Here is a 19,507-nt window from a genome sequence, read left to right as displayed (position 1 = left end):
CTTCCTGAGTAAGCACACACACACACACACACACACACACACACACACACACACACACACACACACACACACACACACACACACACACACACACACACACACACCTCTGTCTGTCTGTGTCTCTAGGGCTAAAGATACATTTTACACCACTAATATATAAAGAATAAAAGAACAGAGCTGAAACAGAAGCCTTATACCGTGCAACAGAGGCCTAAACCACATCATCCCCCAATAAAGAGTGTAGCAACGTCGAGGTGTAATAAGAATGTCAGTATTTGTAATAATTTAACCAGATGAGACAAGTTAGTCTGTTATTATGCTGTAAATCACCTCAAACAGTCATATCAGGTGTGTGTGTGTGTGTGTGTATGTGTGTGTAGAAAGAACAAATGTACATACCCCATCTTCACCTGCCTGTTGTGACGCCATAATGACGTTCCACCTGACGTTGGTCTTACCTGGAAGAAGATAAAAGTAAATAAATAACAATAATTCTCTCTCTCTCTCTCTCTCTCTCTCTCTCTCTCTCTCTCTCTCATTAAGAGCCTCAGAGGACCTCTTCCTCCTCTTCCTTCCCTCCACGTCCCTCTCTACCATCATCACCCTGTTCACAACCATCTCACACCTCATACATCTCTCACCACACCTCTCACCATACCTCTCCACCATACCTCTCCACCCTCCACCATAGCTCCACCATACCTCTCACCATACCTCTCACCATACCTCTCCACCCCTCTCACATACCTCTCCACCATACCTCTCACCATACCTCTCACCATACATCCCTACCAGTTCATAAACAGACACTCTCTCAATACCTTATATAACTTATTCTTTATGACGCTATAAAATATTAATTATAACGATGGTGATGATGGTGGGATGTGGGATGGTGTGGTGATGATGGTGGTGGTGTGGGTGTGGTGATGATGTGATGGTGGTGGTGGTGGGTGTGATGATTGAGTGTTTGGTGGTGGATGAGTGGTGTGGTTGTGGTGGTGGTGGTGGTGGTGATGATGGTGGTGGTGGTGATGGTGATGGTGGTGGTGGTGATGATGATGATGATGATGATGATGATGATGATGATGATGATGATGGTGGTGATTGTGTAATGATGTTGGGATAATGACAATCACAGTGACACTGATAATGATGGTGAATGGATAAGAATAGATAATAATAGTAATGATAATGATGATAATGATGATGATGATGATGATGATCTTGCATTTTAATAATCAGATATACAGGATAACACACACACACACACAAACTACCTACGCCACAAGGGTGACTGAAAGAACCAATCACCGTCCAATACTGAACTGGCAACCCCTAACTTATTGACGAATCACAGGCCATTATTTCCGCTTCTCTCTGTTGTTGTTGATCTTGTTATTGTTGGTGGTGTTCTTGTTAGTTGTTGTTGTTGTTGTTGTTGTAGTAGTTGTTTTTTTTTTTTTAATCTAGGTGTTTCAAATGCTAAGGGATTTCTAATTCAGGTGATCCAAATACTAAGAAATAACTTTAGGTCCGTCATCCCTTAATAAATACTTTAGGTCTCCAACTACTTAAGGTTTCTAATTAATTTTAAGCAACTTTTTAAACTCCTGTGGTTCTTTCTACCTTTAATTCCTCGACGTAACAAACAAACAAACACGTAATGCTTCAACCCCCAGGAGGAAGAATTAGATGAAGGACGAATCAGGACGAGTTACGTCAGGTTCAATAAGATTACTGGGTGAGGGGAAGTGGAAAAGCTGCCCCGTGATTGGCCAATGAGTTAGGGACAACCAGAGGAGAGTCTAGCTGCGATTGGTTGCTCAGGGAAGAGGTATGTGGCCAATCACATGCTACGTGGCCTATGACGTCATAAGGGCTTACCTTGTCTTTGGCCCTTGCAAGCTAAAAATAAATAAATAAGTAAATAAACAGGAAAATAAAATAAAAAAAATAAAAACAAGAAAATAATAATTTAATGGGAATAAGGAAACACGAATTACTAAGAAAACATTAAGTGAGAGAAAAATGTAATAATCAATAAATAGATAAATAATAAAATATATGAAGTAAACAGATAAATCACAAAATATACAAATAATTATATATAAAATCTTTGTTCGGTGGCCAAGTGCAGAAAATATTGTGTGTGAATGTGGCCAGCTCCTAAAACACACACACACACACACACACACACACACACACACACACACACACAGAAAAATCAATATATAGATTATTATTATTATTATTATTATTATTATTATTATTATTATTATTATTATCACAGAAGCTAAGACACCATTGACGACGGAAAACTTAGATAAAATAGTGGAGGTTAAGACCGAGGCAACAGGTGTGACCAAGGTAATGAATAATACATTAGAGAGACACGGGTATGTGCACTCAGGTAAGATGGAGCAAGGGGAGAGGGGAGAAAGAGGGAGAGGGGGGTGGGAGAGGGAGAGAGGGAGAGGGGGGACAGGGGGAGGAGAGGGAGGGAGAGGTTTATCGCCCTCTCACCCGCCAATGACTTACTGTCGCCCTTTGAGAGAGACTAATGTATGTGGGATTAATTACAAGGGTTAGGTTAGAGTGAGAATGTCTTAGTTGGAAGAAAAGAAATGGGGGTTTCATTACGGATGCGTTGAAAGGAAGGAAGGAAGGAAGGAAGGAAGGAAGGAAGGAAGTCACTCTGTCTGTCTGGTTCTTTATTTCTGTCTGTGCACGAACGGACGGGAAATAGACAGACGGACGTGGCCAGAGCAATATGACAGGACAGAGATAAACAGGACATAATTATCCCAATATCTTTATCTTTCCCCCTTTACTCTCCTCCCCTTTCCCCTCCATCTCCCCTTCCCTCACCTCCTCCCTAACTCTCCTACAATAGAGCTCTAAATCCACGCTGCCGATTTACTCTCATTCATACAAGGAAAAACAAAACCAATAAAACACTGAATGAATAGATTGTGCCATTGTTTACCTTCTGCCCAGCTGATGTCACTACCCCCATTCATGATTACGATCAGTGGAGTCGCAAAGTCAGCTGATTCACTCAACACACACACACACACACACACACACACACACACACACACACAGTATGTCATTAATTCAGTGTAGGTTTGACAGTGTATTGAAGAGTTTAGGGGAAATAAAGATGGTTAATAATAATAATAATAATAATAATAATAATAATAATAATAATAATAATAATAATAATAATAATAATAATAAGCTAATATCTGCTCCTTTAATTAAAAGTTCGTACATGGTTCCCAAACTTTCCTCTCAAATTACATTTTTGCCAAAGGCCGGGAGCTGGGGAGGTGAAGAATTTGTTACGCCACTAAACTACTGCGCCACTATGTATACAGGAGCAGTGATGCACCAAGTGTATAAGAGATAAGACGGTCAATGTATAAAGGAGTCACTGATGCACCAGTATTGACAGAGAAACAGAGAGAGGGTTATAAAGGAAGGGGTCACTGTGCCATTAAGTTTAAAGAAACAGAGGGGCGCCAGAGTGTTTACATAATAGATGTTATATATTTAAAGGGGTATTTGATGCGCCATTATTCATAGATAAACAGAAAGAGCATCACAATATATGAAAAAAAATAGTTACTGCACCACTATTTTAAAGGGGCATTGAGGCGTCGCTGTATGGGAAAGGTGTGAATGTTGCACCACAATCCACTCAAGAGGCATAAAGACACTATCATTTACTAAGGAGCAGAGAGGCACCGCTATTCATATTGGTTAGCATAATGCAACATTATTCCCGCTATAGGCGTCAGTAATCATAAAGGAGCATAGAGGCGACGTAGCTAATGAGAGTTTATTAGCTCCGCCACAGCTTATAAATGAACTCTTCGTGTGCCATTATCTCACTAAGGAGCAGGGAGGTGCCATAATAAATAATGATCGAGTTGCTGCTGTCCTTGTTATAATGGAAGAGACAGACGCCATTATTTACATAGAAGTTATCTCTGTGCCACAATGGAGCAGCGAATTCGTGAGCCACTAAAGGAAGAATTCGTGAGCCACTAAAGGAAGAATTCGTGAGCCACTAAAGGAAGAATTCGTGAGCCACTAAAGGAAGAATTCGTGAGCCACTAAATGAAGAATTCGTGAGCCACTAAAGGAAGAATTCGTGAGCCACTAAAGGATGAATTCATGAACCACTTTTTCAGAACCAGTTGACATATAACAATATATAAAGGAGCAAAGTCGACACCATTTAACAGATATATAACACTACACCAATATCTATAATTTACTGAGGACTAACATAAAAACAGTACTAACACAACAGACAGACAAATAGACAGACAGGTAGACAGACAGACAGAGACAGGTAGGTAGACAGACAGGTAAACAGACAGACAGACCCCCCAACACCACATTATGAAGACCCGAAGCTATTGATATCTGGCCTAACAGCTCACACACCTCTCCTCCTCCTCCTCCTAGATAGATTAATAATGACACCTTGAAAAATGTGTCCTACCAAGAATTCAGTTTGAGATAAAAAATAAAGTGTCATTTATCACCCGAGAAATCAATGGTGCGAGTGTTTATTTTGGTGAGATCTAGAGACGAGGTGAAAATAAATCGTTTGTCTCTTGAAAGTATTAACAGAATGAGGGTGATTTATAAAGCTTGTTTTTTAAATTAAGGTAAATATATCATCTGAAACACCTTAGATATATATATTTTTTCCCTTATACTTAATATTAAGGTTTTATTTTATCATCTCTATACTTGACGACATTTTTTTTAAAACACTTAGATATTTTATTTATCTTAAAACAGTATTATTAAAGGTTATTTTATGATCTTAGTATAATATAATATCCAGTTGATTCACTTAAGACTGACTAAATATATCGGCCTTAACTACCACAATTACTTCTACAACACCACCACACCCACAACCACCACACCAACCATCACACTACCATCACTACCATCCCTACCATCACACTACCATCACCACTATCCCTACCATCACACTACCATCACCACCATCCCAACCATCACACTACAACCACCATCCCAACCACCACACTACAACCACCATCCCAACCATCACACTACCATCACCACCATCCCAACCATCACACTACAATCACCATCCCAACCATCACAACCACTGCCACACAACACCATACTGGCACTGTAGTAGCATCGTAAAAGAGTGCCAGACAATTCCGGTGTTGTGGCGTGGACGGGTATATCTGCCTCAATGCTTAAATAAATACACAATGGCTGACAGCAAATAAATGGTTAATCCGCGAAACTGGCAATATTCGCTCCTAGAAATACTTACCACGCCTCTAAACTAACTTACTACCGCAATATTCCTCTTATCGTGGGCGTAGGAGGGAGATAGAGAAGGAGAAGAGGTACGTGGGAGAGGAGAAGAGAAGAGGGAAGGTGGGAGATGGGAGGAAGGAGGGGAGAAGAGGAGAAAGAGGAAAGATGGAATGTGGGAGAAGACAGGGAGACAAAGACAGAGGGAGAGACAGAAGGAAGGAAGGAAGGAGGAAGAAAGAGGAGAAAAAGAGAGAGAAGGAGAAACGAAAGGATCAACTAAAGCTTTCGTCACCAGTTGAAGCTTTCCTCACCACACATCTGGATCAACTAAAGCTTTCCTCTCTAGTTAAAGCTTTCCTCACCAGCTAAAGCTTTCCTCACCACAGATCTGGATGAAATAAAAACTTTCCTCACCAGCTCCGTTAAATATTTTGTTATCAGCGTAAAAAACAATTTTTGGTCTGACCGACGAGGTTGAGAATTCAGAGAAACACGTCAAAGAGAGAAGAGGTGGAGGGGGGAGAGGAGGAGGGAGGGAGAGGAGGGGAAGGGTGTGAGGGGGGAGAGGAGGGGAGGAGAGGAGGGAGGAGGCAGGAGGGGAGGGGAGAGGCAAGGGAGGAGGGAGGGGGAGGAGAGGGGAGGAGTGGAGAGGAGGGAGAGAACGGAATGGTACGAGAGAGACAGAGAGGAGGGAGATGAGGAGGAGATGAAAGGAAAAGAGAAGAGAATGTAGGGGTGATTTTGAGAGAGAGAGAGAGAGAGAGAGAGAGAGAGAGAGAGAGAGACTAGCCTGGTGCCCTCTGTAGACTCCCAAGTTTCACTCTCCCACGACACGCCATTTGTCTCTGGTCCTTGGCTGAGTCTTAACAAGGGCTCGGGCCAATACAGTGCTATGCTGCTTCTGGTGGTGAGCAATCAAGCCTTTAACACTATCTTCAAATTCCCCTATATTCCTTCACTTCCTCCTTCCTTCTTTCAGCGTCAACTCTTCCTTACCTCCCTCTCTCTCTCTTTCCTTCTTTGAAATAGCCTCCTCCTCTTTCCTTCTTTATCCACTATCGCATCCTCCCTCATTTCTTTCCACTTTCAGTCATCTGTTCATTCTCCCTCCCTCCCCATCCTTCCCTCCCTCCCTCTGTCCCTCCCTCCCCTTCCTTCCCTCCCTCCCTTCCTCCCTCCCTCCCAACAACCTGACGCCCAACAGAACCAAATTATCGCCTGATGGCAAAACGAAAATTGTTTACTAGTTGAAATTTGCACGAGAGAGAGAGAGAGAGAGAGAGAGAGACGGATATCTTCTTCACCTACTTTCTTTTCAATCTTTCCTTTCCCTCCCTCCATCCCTCCCTCCCACCCTTCCTTTAAACCGCTTAATGCCTGTGATGTGAGCAGTGAAACTCTCTCTCTCTCTCTCTCTCTCTCTCTGGGTCTCGTGTGTCGAATTATCAGAAAACATCACAAAATCGGTCTCTCCCAGTAAGCATCTGGCCCGGATTTGACTAACTCATCCTAAAGCGACAGACGTAAAGACAGGCAGACATACAGGCAGACATACGTAAACACAAACAACACACACGTCTAGTGAGGCTGAAAGCAAACTATAAACAATAAGGATTCAAACAAACTGGAAACTAAGTCTTTAAATCCGGTACAGAGGGAAACAAAAAAAAACCGGCATTGCACTCGACTCACTTTCTTTCCCCCAATGGTATAGTTAGGTACCCATTCACAGCTGGGTCGACTGGAGGTGCCCTGGAAATCGACCCCCATATCACAAAAGGTTGAGTGCTATTTCCACTCAGCCACTCGATGGATTATTACACATTATAAAAAAAAAATTATTGGACGGTGAAAATACGTGACTGGTGAAACTAACAAAGAGATGGGAAATAGATAATAGCAGAGGATACAATAAGTGGTGAAAATAACAGTGGATAATGAAAATTAAGAAAAAACATAAAGGAAAATAAACTGAAACCAACAATAAACAGGAGAAATAAACTAAAAATAACACTTTAAATGAAAATAAACTATAAAAATACTCTACAGGGAAAATAACCAAGTGATGAAAAATATTCCTAAAAAAAATTGAAAGGTAAAAAAAAAAAAATATTCGCCTCTAATATTTTAAAAAACTTAAAAAAACAAAACATCAACGCTAAAACCCCAAAGCTAAAATAACATACAATACTGAGAGGCAGAAAAATAACCCACAATTTTAATTAGTAAACTGTGAAGCAATACGTTATTCCATTAGTGATTGGTTAAAAAATACCTCTTTTCTTTTTACTAACGAACGCGTGGGGTTGAAATAAATATCTATCCGGTGGTAATATTAATCATTTGTTTTACCGTTATTCCATTTTCTGTCTGAGTGATCGTTTGTTTATTGGCTATCGTTAATTATTTACAAATGTCTATCTTCACTATTTGGAAGTAATAATACAGGTGTGGATACAAAGACAGGTACAGATATAAGTACAGGTGACCAGATACAGGTAATATACACAGGTACACATTCAGGTACACATTCAGGTACACATTCAGGTACACATACACAGGTAATCATACATAATGGAGACTAACAAACCCTAACACCTGTCCAATTTACGTTAAACTATCCTTAATGATGAACACAACACCTATAATTAACTCCCTAAGAACCTTCACAACTTCCCTCAATCACTTACACAACATCGTAATCACCGTATCAATAACACACCACTTAAAACATTCATACGTAATTCTATCAGTAATTCCCTATGTAAACATTCACCAAATCAATAACAACATTCGTATATAAACATAAATTAAACATCACATTACCTTAATATAGTTGGGATTCACAACAGTTGTCTAGGAGCTCTTACACACACACACACACACACACACACACACACACACACACACACACACACACACACACACACACACACACACACACACTCTGTCAACGTCTAAAGTTTATGTACACTAGACAGCTCGCTACCTGAGGATCACTAGGCCAAATCAGGTGAAGGAGAGAGCACAAACTACACCCCAACGGTCTTGTTTCCCTGGTTAGATTAGGTTAGGCTGTGCTTCAGTTGGAGAAGTAGGCTAGTTAGGCACAGGCTTCAGCTGGGATAGAAGAAATTTGGAGTAATGTTCTGTGTGTAAACAAAATTCTCACGACTCAGTAAATGGCAAGATGGAAGGCTGTAACATACCATCCTAGTTCGCCTTTCTCGTCTTCCGCCTCCTCCTCCTTGTCTCTTCCTCCCTTTTGGTCTTCTCCTCCACTCTCCTCCTCACCCTCCTCTTCCCCTGCCCTCCTCCTCCTCCTCACCCGGGTGCAACTTTTCCCATCGGTCACACCTGTGGCCTAGAACATCGACTCTCACTCTCGTAAAATACGATACGTTACAAGGCCCTTCCTCCCTCCCTCTCTTACTCCTTTCTTCCCTCCTTCTTCTTTCCCTCTCCTTCCTCTCTTATTCCCTTCCTCCCTCTTTCCCTTACTCCCACTATTCTCTCCCTTACTCACGCTTCTTTCCCACTCTCCCTTCCTCCCAGTTCTCCCCTTCTCCCTCCTATTTCCCTTCTCCCGCCTTCCCTCCCTTCCTCCCACTTCTCCCTCCTTCACCTTCCGTCTCATTCCCACTCAATCGATCTTTCTTAATCCCATTCCCTCCGCCCATTCGTCCTCTTAAATCCCACTCATTCTGAGCCCTCCCTCCTCCCTCTCACTCATTCATCCTCTCCCTACCCTTCAATCCCACTCACTACGCCCCTCTCTCCTTTCCTCCCTCCTTCAAGCATAATCCCACTCATCTAACTCTACTTCTACCTTTCAATCCCACTCACACTTTCCCAAACCCACTCCCAATCCTCCGTGATCCTCAACCCACAATACCGCATGTGACGCTACACTAAGCAGCACATGCAGGTCATCTACACATCTGAGATGACACTCACTAACTCACCGGGCTTTTACCTGGCTTCTGTGTTGTCATGGTAACCAAATGAAAACAACACAGCCTTGCCCACAGAGTCTTGAAGGATTATTGGACAATTTTCTCCCGTAAATTGAAATCGTGTGTATGTGTATGTGTATGTGTGTGTGTGTGTGTGTGTGTGTGTGTGTATGCGTGACTGTGTGCACGAGTCATGAAAAATCGAATACCGTGTAAATATCTCAGTGGAAACATAATTTAGGCGTGAAAACCAAAGCAAAGCCAACATGAAAATCGCAGGAATTCGCGTGTTAAGTCTTTTGCAGCGTTGAGAATCGTGTGTGAGAATTCGCTTGTTATTAGTGAGGCGTCTCGTGAACACGCTTGGTCCGCTCGTTCACCTAATTTTGAGGTAGGCAAAAGTTTTCTCCCTGCCACGCTAGAGCAAGTATAAAGATCAATACTCATCATCATCATCATCATTAGCAGTAAGACTGTCGAAAAGAATAATTAAAAAGAGAGGTGAGGACAGGTGTAACGGAGAGATCAAAGTACACCTGTGAGTAATACATCTGAGGTCAACCCAGTTCCCAGCGGCCGTCAGGTGTTCAATGTAAACAAAGGAGACGGGCGTGAGGAGGGCGGGCTCAGGCTCAGGGCGCGGGGGCCAGACAGACGGGGCGGGTGGGCGGGTGGGTGGTGGTGGGTGAGGGTGAGTAAAAACTGTAAATATTTGATGCCCCCAGCGTCCCGAGCGAGACCTTCCTACACCTCCTCTGACCCATCTGGCCCGGGTATCACCATTAAAACTTCCTTCAAAGGATCCGTGTAGCCTTACGATGCATTTTTAGATGTGTTGGGGTGTACAAGTGTTTTTATAACGCAAAGTGTGTGTGTGTGTGTGTGTGTGTGTGTGTGTGTGTGTGTGTGTGTGTGTGTGTGTGTGTGTGTGTGTGTGTGTGTGTGTGTGTGTGTGTGTGTGTGTGTGTGTGTGTGTAAAGGAGGAGGAAGAGGAGGCATAGGGAAAAACATGAAGGAACGAGAGAGACGAGTGAAAAGGAAATGGAGAAAGGAAAGAGTGAAGAAGGATGAGAAGGAATGAGAAGAAGCAGGAGGAGGAGGAATGAGAAGAAGGAGAAGGAGGAAGAGAACAAACAGACGAGGGCGCTACACTGAACAAACACCATAAATTCCCGCCATTACTCAAACGTAAACAGAAAACAGCTGATCGACCTGTGTTCCGGGGGTAAAACCATTCAACATGCGATGGGAAGGAGGGTAAAAGGAGGGAAATACATGGAAAAGGAAAGGAAGGTGATGGGAAAGAGGGAAGGAACTGATAGAAATAATAAATGTAAGAGGAAATGAAAATAACGGAATGTAAACAAAAAAACAGCTGATCTCACTCCCAGCTGAAATACATTACCAGATCAATTACCAACTTCTCAATTATTTCTTTCCAATACAGAATAAATTACGGGTTAAATCACCCCCCCCCCCATAATAATAATAATAACAATAAAGTTAACAACCGGTTGAATGTGGGTTTATTTTACGGTTCTCGTCGCCGGTTCGGTAATTTTTATAGCTGGTTCAGGAAATTTGATGGCTGATATTTTGCTGTTGACGTCACTACCACGATTCGTAAGGTCAGGTGATTTATGGATAACTACCCAATTAAACCACGCAGTTAATTATCTGTCTCTTTATCTCAATTACCTTCTAATAGACAGAGTTTATTAATACACTAACTCGAACCAATAACATCAAAGGGATAAATTATTCGCGAAAAGTTGTGCAGAGCGTTGATTGGCCAAGAGTGATAATCTGCGGGTAGTTAGAAAATCGATTAATTGGCATAGTTAACAACCTAATTTGAGTATAGCGAATGACCTATTACGGTAGTTTGCGAACAATTTGGTGTCCAGGTTCTGAAATGGAATTGGCAACCCCGGGGAGAGAGGGAGGGATGGAAGGAGGGAGGGAAGGAGGGAGGGAGGAGGGAGGAGGAGGGAGGGTGGGTGGAGGGAGGGAGGGAAAGAGAGAGGACAGAGAAGGGAGGGAGGTAAGGGAAGGAACTGGAGGGAAAGGAGATGAAGGAGGGGAGGGAAGATGGGTGGGGAGGGAAGACAAGTTGGCAGTGTGCTGGAGGGACATGACTTATACAGGTCTCTTACAGGTATCCATTGATTGAACGATGGCATTTGATTGGCTGATTCCCTAACCAATGAGAGGCGAAAGCGGCAGTCAAACAAATACGAGTGCACCCAGCGAAAAAAAATAATAATGAAAGATATGCCAAATTGCGCTTTATTTCCAACCACTAATTATATTCTTTCCTCTCTCTCCATGTTTTTACTCCCCACCTGCCTCTCAATGCAGCTAATCAGCCAACTGCATAGGTTCATACACACATCCGGCTTACACACACACACACACACACACACACACACACACACGATGAACCTGAGGGTGGACACATCAAACTGCAATGTTTATTTAGTAAGTTAGGTGACATAGAGAGAGAGAGAGAGAGAGAGAGAGAGAGAGAGAGAGAGAGAGAGAGAGTGGCGAGACAGAGACAGAGCTGAGCATGAGAGGATCTACCCAGCGGGCTGGTCGTCAGTAGGGAGGACATAAACTATCGCTGCTGGACATAGCGGTTCCCTATGTCTCCCTAGTCTCCCATCATGTCCCCCCCCCCCAGCATCCTCCCCCACATCCTCCTCCCCATCTCGTTTATCCTCCGCTCCGGGACTTGGGGGATTTCTGGACAACGCAGCGATGTAAGGGATTGAAGGCTTTTTTTAGGGGGTGGCGTCTTGTAAGGGATTTAATGACGTATTGTGAGGGATTTAATAGCATCTTGCAGGGGATTTAATGGCAGAGTTCAGGCAAGACTTCACTCACTTGTCTTATCTCTCCTCAAGCCATTTATGATTCCTGGTATGTCAAATAAGTTACCATATATAAAGAGTAATCAGTCAAATGGGCCCCACTCTTAATGGGCCCCCACTTTTAATGGGCCCCCACTCCTGATGGGCTCCCACTCCTAATGGGCTCCCACTCCTAATGGGCCCCCACTCCTACTGGTCCCCCACTCCTAATGGGCCCCACTCTTAATGGACCCCCACTTCTAATGGGCTCCCACTCCTAATGGGCCCCCACTCTTAATGGGCCCCACTCCTACTGGTATAGTCGGGCCTGTGAGAAAAGACTGGAGAAGCACTGGACAGGTCAAGATATCATGTTCGAGTACAGTGTTGTGAATGTATATAGTACAGACACTGTCCCTGGTGATGGTGTAGTGGTGAGGGTGGTGTAGTAGTGGTGGTGTAGTGGTGAGGGTGGAGTAGTAGTGGTGGTGTAGTGGTGAGGGTGGTGTAGTAGTGGTGGTGTAGTGGTGAGGGTGGTGTAGTAGTGGTGGTGTAGTGGTGAGGGTGGTGTAGTGGTGGTGGTGTAGTGGTGGTGGTGGTGGTAGAGTGGGTACGGTGTTGTGTTGGTAACCTGGAGGTCCAAGGATCGATACCCGCGCTGATGGAAGAGTGAGTGATTGACATTTGGTTTGGACTGGCGGCGGTGATACTACCATAAAGCTGTCTCTACCACCACCACTAACACTACATCACTATAACACCACCACCACTATAACACTAGCAGTATACCACCACCAACACTACATCATCACCAACACCAGCAGTACCCCCAACAATACCACCACCACCACCACTATTTTTCACCCCCTTTCCTTCAATCTTCCCTTTCATTTTTGTTTTCTCTTTCCGTTTCTTTCCTTCTTCTTCTTCTTCTTCTTCTTCCTCCTCTTCCTCTTTCCTCTCCTTACTGCCAACAATTACATTATAATAAATCATCAACCTCCATGGACCAGTCTCTCTCTCTCTCTCTCTCTCTCTCTCTCTCTCTCTCAAGAAATATGAACCCCTGAAGAAAGTAATATTGGGAGTTCTTTGCCATCTGAATAAGTGGATCACCTTATATTCTGATCGATTCAGGACCTAAAGTCAGGCTCTATTTGCGGCCCACGTCGGGTTTGTTTCGGGTACACGTTGGGTTTGTTTTGGGGTTTTGGTCGGGTTTGTTTGGGGGGTTTTGGTAGGGTTTGTTTTGGGGTTTTGGTCGGGTTTGTTTCTTTGGGTTTTGGTCGGGTTTGTTTCTTTGGGTTTTGGTCGGGTTTGTTTCTTTGAGTTTTGGTCGGGTTTCGTTAAGGTACACATTGGGTTAGGTATGAGGGGGTCACAAATCGGGTATTATTCGGGGACCAGTTTGGGTTTGGATCGGGGTTCGAGTTAGGTTTATTTCGGGACTAAAGGTCGGGTTTCTTTCGGGAGTAAAGGTCGGGTCACGGTCGGGTTAGGTCCAGGGAATACACATTTGGTTTGTTTCCTGGACAGTCCAGATTTAGCTCGGAAGGCTCAAGTCGGATTTAGTTCCAGGACACAACGGATTTAGCTCTCGGGGACAGTCCAGATTTAGCCATGAGAACCAAATCAGATATTGTCGGATTCATGACGGATTTCCAAGTCGGATTCAACACGGATTTCCAAGTCAGATTTACCTTTATGCCCAAGTCAGATTTACTTCGATATCCAAGTCAGATTTACCTCATTGCCCAAGTCAGATTTAGCTCTAAACCCAAGGCGGATTCATTACGGATTCCATGTCAGATTTAACATGGATTTCAAGGCGGATTTTCCTCAGGGTGTGTTTCGGCTGCCCACACCTGTGAATAGACAGGTAACTAATTAAGACTCAAGGAGAAGTGAGGCTTTAAACTGGTGGCTGGAGGCTCGACTTGCTACTGGCGGCTCTGTAATTCTAAGGCTCTAATTCTAAGGCTCTATAATTCTAAGGCTCTAAGGCTCTGTAATTCTAAGCAATATCATATTAAACTTTTGAGAGAGAGAGAGAGAGAGAGAGAGAGAGAGAGAGAGAGAGAGAGAGAGAGTACTAAGATATGAGTGAGGTTCTGTTCAAATATTCCTCTCACTCAGTATCGATCAATGAATCAAACATGACTCCTACTGCTCACTGCTTCATTCCATTACTGCTTCCTGCTTCATTCCATTACTGCTTCCTGCTTCAAATCCACTATTCTAACCTTTGCTTGAAATCCCTAACAAAATCCAACAAAATCACGCCAATAATAGTAACAAAACAACACCCAGAGCTACGACTTCTTACACCAATGAGTTAAATGTTTGACAATGGATCCAACACACCTTAACGCCATTTAGTATACAAGTGCTCAGGTTATTTATATAATTTAAGGCGTTTAGATTAGTAGATATTGTCCTAACCTAGCCTAACCTAGCCTAACCTAACCTAACCTAGCCCAACCTAACCTAACCTAGCCTAACCTAATCTAGCCTAACCTAATCTAGCCTAACCTAATCTAGCCTAACCTAGCCCAACCTAACCTAATCTAGCCTAACCTAGCCCAACCTAACCTAACCTAGCCTAACCTAGCCCAACCTAACCTAGCCCAACCTAGCCTAAACCTAACCTATATATAGAAGACAATTACAACATCTTTATAAACAAGAGGATTTAAAACTGGTGAAGATATTGGAGTGAAAGTTCTTTGATGTTGAGACTTGGGGTAAGGTTAGTGAAGTAGAGTTTTAACTGGTGGGAAACGTGATGAAGACTTTCTAATGATCGTCGTGGGCTTGAGAAAGTGATGAGGACTTTCTAACTTTCTAATTTGTTGTTTATATTATGAAAGATTATTATGGGGATTTGTTTTTGTTATGTTAGTTTGAAGGTAAAATAACGTGTGTGTGAGAGAGAGAGAGAGAGAGAGAGAGGGAGAGAGAGAGAGAGAGAGAGAGAGAGAGAGAGAGAGACCACACACACACACACACACACACACACACACACACACACACCCACCCACCTCCCCCTGAAAACTGTGCTGCAGGTAATTGCCACAAGGATCACCTGGGACACTTCACACACCCTTAATGCACAACACACACGCACTGCCACACTACTGATGCCTTGTACTAATCTTTCACCAACACTCCTTAATTACTGTGGGGTGTAATCAATGACCTAATCTAACCTAACCCTATCCTAACCTAATCTAACCTAATCCAACCCAACATAACCTTAATTATTGTGGCGAGTATTCAGTGACGAAATCGTGTTAGATTCATGTGTATAATTGTCTAGATAACTAATGACCTTTGACCCCTTCCCTTCCACCCTGTCCTCTCCTTTCTCATCATTCTTTCTTCCCCCTTTCCACTCCTTTCTTCTCCCCCCTCTCACCCTGATCCTGCCTCTCTTACCTGGTGGCGTGATACTACACCTGTAATTACCTATAGTACCCGGACCTAGGTAAACCCACTGACTCAGGTACTCTTCAAATAAACTCATTTTATTTTCCAGGTATATTTCAGGTCTACTCGACGTAAACCCAAAGTAGACTCAAGAAATACCCAGGTAAAGTCTTAAAACAAAGTATACATATAAATACAGGTACAGAAATACACATCAGCATATACAGGTATACATACATAAATAATTATATATACTGTATAGATATGTAAATTCATACATACATACCACCATAACGTAATTACATACCTAGATAAAAAATCAAAAACATACATACACATATACACACATTTACAGTACATATAAAGTATTAAATGCCAATATATATAGATTCAGTATATACATATATCTCAAACTTATATAATACCCACATATACACAATACATATATTGCACAAAATCATTTAATATGAGGATTTTTTATAAACCTCTAAATTCATTAAATATTTTCAAACGAACATAATAATATAAAACTAAATATATGTCATTCTCAGATATTTAATTAAAATACCAGTTTAGATTTTTTTTTAAAGGTTTTTCCTGGTTCACCTGAGTTCTCCTTCCTGATGACTGATGGATGTTGTAATGCACGAGAGGGATTTTTTGGGGTGGGGGGGGAGTTTAATTTCAGTCTGAATGAAGCACAACTGCAATTTAAGCTGAGTTTTATTTTTTACTTTAAGGGAGGTTGTAGGGGAGGGGAGGAGGAGGAGGGGGGAGGCTGGGGGAGGGGGGAGGAGGGGGAGGGGGAGGAGGAGGGAGGGGGGAGGGAGGAGGAGGGAGGGGGAAGGGAGGTTGTGAAGGGGAGGAGGGGGAGGGGAAGGAGGTGGAGGGGAGGGGAGTTGGGGAGGAGGAGGGGAGGGGAGGAGGGGAAGGAAGGGTGGTTGGTTGGGGGGGAAGAGGTGGCTTGGGGGGAAGAGGTGGGAGGGGGAGGAACCTGAGGATTAGGAGGGAATTACAGAGGGGGAGACCAGAGGGAGGAACTAGAAGGGTGAGGGGCTAGGAGGGGAGGAGGGTGAGGGGCTGGGAGGGGAGGAGGGGGAGGTGCTAGGAAGAGGGGAGGGCAATCATCCGTCTATTTAATTACTAACAATGTGATTAAGAGTTAATTATCCACCAGGTAATGTACACATATACATATCTACACACACAAAAGTATACATAGAAGCACAAGTCTAAATACATATCTGAGTATACATAACACATATACATACACACACTAATACATGTAGATAATCACACCTCCACTTGACGCCTATCAACAGTAATTAACAAGCTGCCGGCCACACTACCACCATTACTACCACAACTACCACCAATAACACCACCTGAATCACCATCATCACCTCCACCACAATCATCACCATCATCATCATCACCATCATCACCTCCACCATCACCTCCACCACAATCACCACCTGCACCATCACCATCATCACCTCCACCACCATCACCTCCACCACTACCACCACCGCCACTACTCATTTAATCAATACCATACTACACCTCAACACACGCTTACACACACGCGCACGCACACACAAACACACACATTCACAAGCGCGCGCACGTACACACACACGCACACAGAGTTACTCACGTTCCACCTCTTACTACTACTACTACTACTACTAAATAAAGTGGTGAGTCTCCTAGGTATGTTCCCAGTGTGACGTGATCTTCAGGACCATAGTAAACACAGTCCATTATAGTGATACCTTTACTCTATTCACCTTCAAACAATCCACCTTACTTGACCCAGCCTCCAGATTTTGACCCGCCAAAACATGATTCCTCTATTGATTTTACCCGCGAAAATATACTTCATTCTGGATTTTTACTTCTACGCGCCTATAAATTCTCCTTCAGATTTTCCAGTCAGATTTTACGCGCGAAAACTTACTCTCCCGAAGATTTCACGCACTAAAAGACAATTCTTGCGAGAAATTGCCCACGAAAACAAGCGTCTCTTTAAACTGAAGGCATAGAGACGTGTTTACCGTAGAGTTTTATCGCGGAAATACGGTTCTTGTCAGATTTCCCGAACCAATGTTTCTGTTTAGTCAATAGTCCCATCATCCTCAAGTTAAACCATCATCCTCAAGAAGTTAAACCATCATCCTCAAGTTAAACCATCATCCTCAAGTTAAACCATCATCCTCAAGTTAAACCATCATCCTCAAGAAGTTAAACCATCATCCTCAAGTTAAACCATCATCCTCAAGTTAAACCATCATCCTCAAGTTAAACCATCATCCTCAAAGAGCTTAAATAAACCTACAGCTGAACACAATTAAACAACCATCAACAACAAATTTAAAAAAACAGGTAAATTATTTAATAAACCGAATAATTTTTACCTTCATTTTTTAATACGATTTTTTCTATAAATTTTAAAAACACAATATTTTATTTTGTGTGTGTGTATGATGAACGAGGTCTGTGTATTACATTAATCTGGGCGTCAAGTCTGTGTATGTATAAGTATTTTGTAGTTTATTCTGTATTTTAATAACTAGATATTGATATGAATCTCAACAGCAACTTTTATAATGAATTGGGGTAAAATACCTTCACCTAACCTGACCTGACCTAACCCAATTATTTTCCTAACTACCAATGATCCCCTTCACTCCCACTACCCACGCCCACCACCCACGCCCACCCTCACGTTATCCACGCCCACCACCCACGCCCACAAAGAGCCGATCGACTATGCATGACCGATACATTTCAGTAGTTCCCAGGGGAGTAGAGACGCTGGGCCTGTGTATATCCTCTTTAGTCTCTGTCGGGGAAGGCTGCTGTGTGTGTGTGTGTGTGTGTGTGTGTGTGTGTGTGTGTGTGTGTACTCTGTAGAAAGCCAATGCGTATATGTATGTACGAGAAGCGCGCCTGTGTGCCTATACTGTAAACGCTATGTACGGCCCAACTACATGTATGTATGTATGTATTCGTCGCCATATGAAAGCTTCCTGATGATACATAGAGACTCGACAGCCAACCAATCAGTGAGAGAAGGACTGTGTGTTTACCTCCCTGTTTTTACCACCATAACATGACGGGATGTACAGGGCCGCCCACACATCTACGGTCCGGCTGGCAGATGTAAACAACACGAGAACACTCTAAAACGGACTCTACTGCCCCCGAAGCTGCACTCTAAAACGCACTCTACTCCCCCTAGCTGGCGACCATCATGCAACCCTGGTTTATAGATCACGCTGTCCCTGACCTCTGACCTTTCATCCAAAAAAAAAAATCCTCTCGGCGTCCAGCTGTGTGCCAGAGATGACCTCACTCATCGACTTTGACCTTTGAACCATATACGCACACAGGCTACAGGTGTTGATCTTTATACCAGTCACGTCTCACACCGGTTAAAGACGGTGACCTTTGACCTTAGAGACGGTGAACCTATGACCTTAAGAGACGGTGACCTTTGACCTTTTAGACGGTGAACTTTGACCTCTAACAATGTTCAGTCTATGTGTTCAAATTGACCTCAGTTACCTCATCCCTGACCTCTAAACTTCACAAACACGCTGAATGGAGTCTGTCGGTGTCAATGTCTACACCAGAGTGAGAGAATCATCCAATCACTGGTTTACACACACACACACGCACACACACACACACACACACACACCAGATAACCTTAACTGGCACCACGAGAGGCCAGCCGAGGGATAGTTTATTGGACAAATGCCAAGGATGACCTCAATTAAGTAATTTTTTGACCTTTGACCTTTCTTATGCAACCAAGCGTGGAGGGGTTGTACCATCATCAATATTTACTTCAGGTTAGTTAGTTATTAAGTCATTCTTATGGTAGTTTCTAATTAACTGTGATGGACTTACCTGGAACTAATAATCACACTT

At 43.1% G+C, this 19,507-nt stretch overlaps 1 protein-coding gene across 1 annotated transcript in view; it reads right to left on the bottom strand.

The window, feature by feature from the left end:
• Positions 1–1,737: 1,737 nt before the first annotated feature.
• LOC121878830 overlaps positions 1,738–19,507 on the bottom strand; it is a 79,473-nt gene continuing 61,703 nt past the window's right edge. The window contains exon 2 of the mRNA XM_042385244.1: positions 1,738–1,908. Coding sequence (XP_042241178.1) covers positions 1,738–1,908 — 171 coding nt within the window. The remainder of the gene's footprint in view (positions 1,909–19,507) is intronic.

The sequence above is a fragment of the Homarus americanus genome, unplaced genomic scaffold (genome assembly GCF_018991925.1).
Source record: "Homarus americanus isolate GMGI-L3 unplaced genomic scaffold, GMGI_Hamer_2.0 scaffold47294, whole genome shotgun sequence".
NCBI classification, from domain to species: domain Eukaryota; kingdom Metazoa; phylum Arthropoda; class Malacostraca; order Decapoda; family Nephropidae; genus Homarus; species Homarus americanus.
The sequence above is the reverse complement of the archived record's forward strand: the minus strand, read 5'-3'. Positions and strand labels throughout refer to the sequence as shown.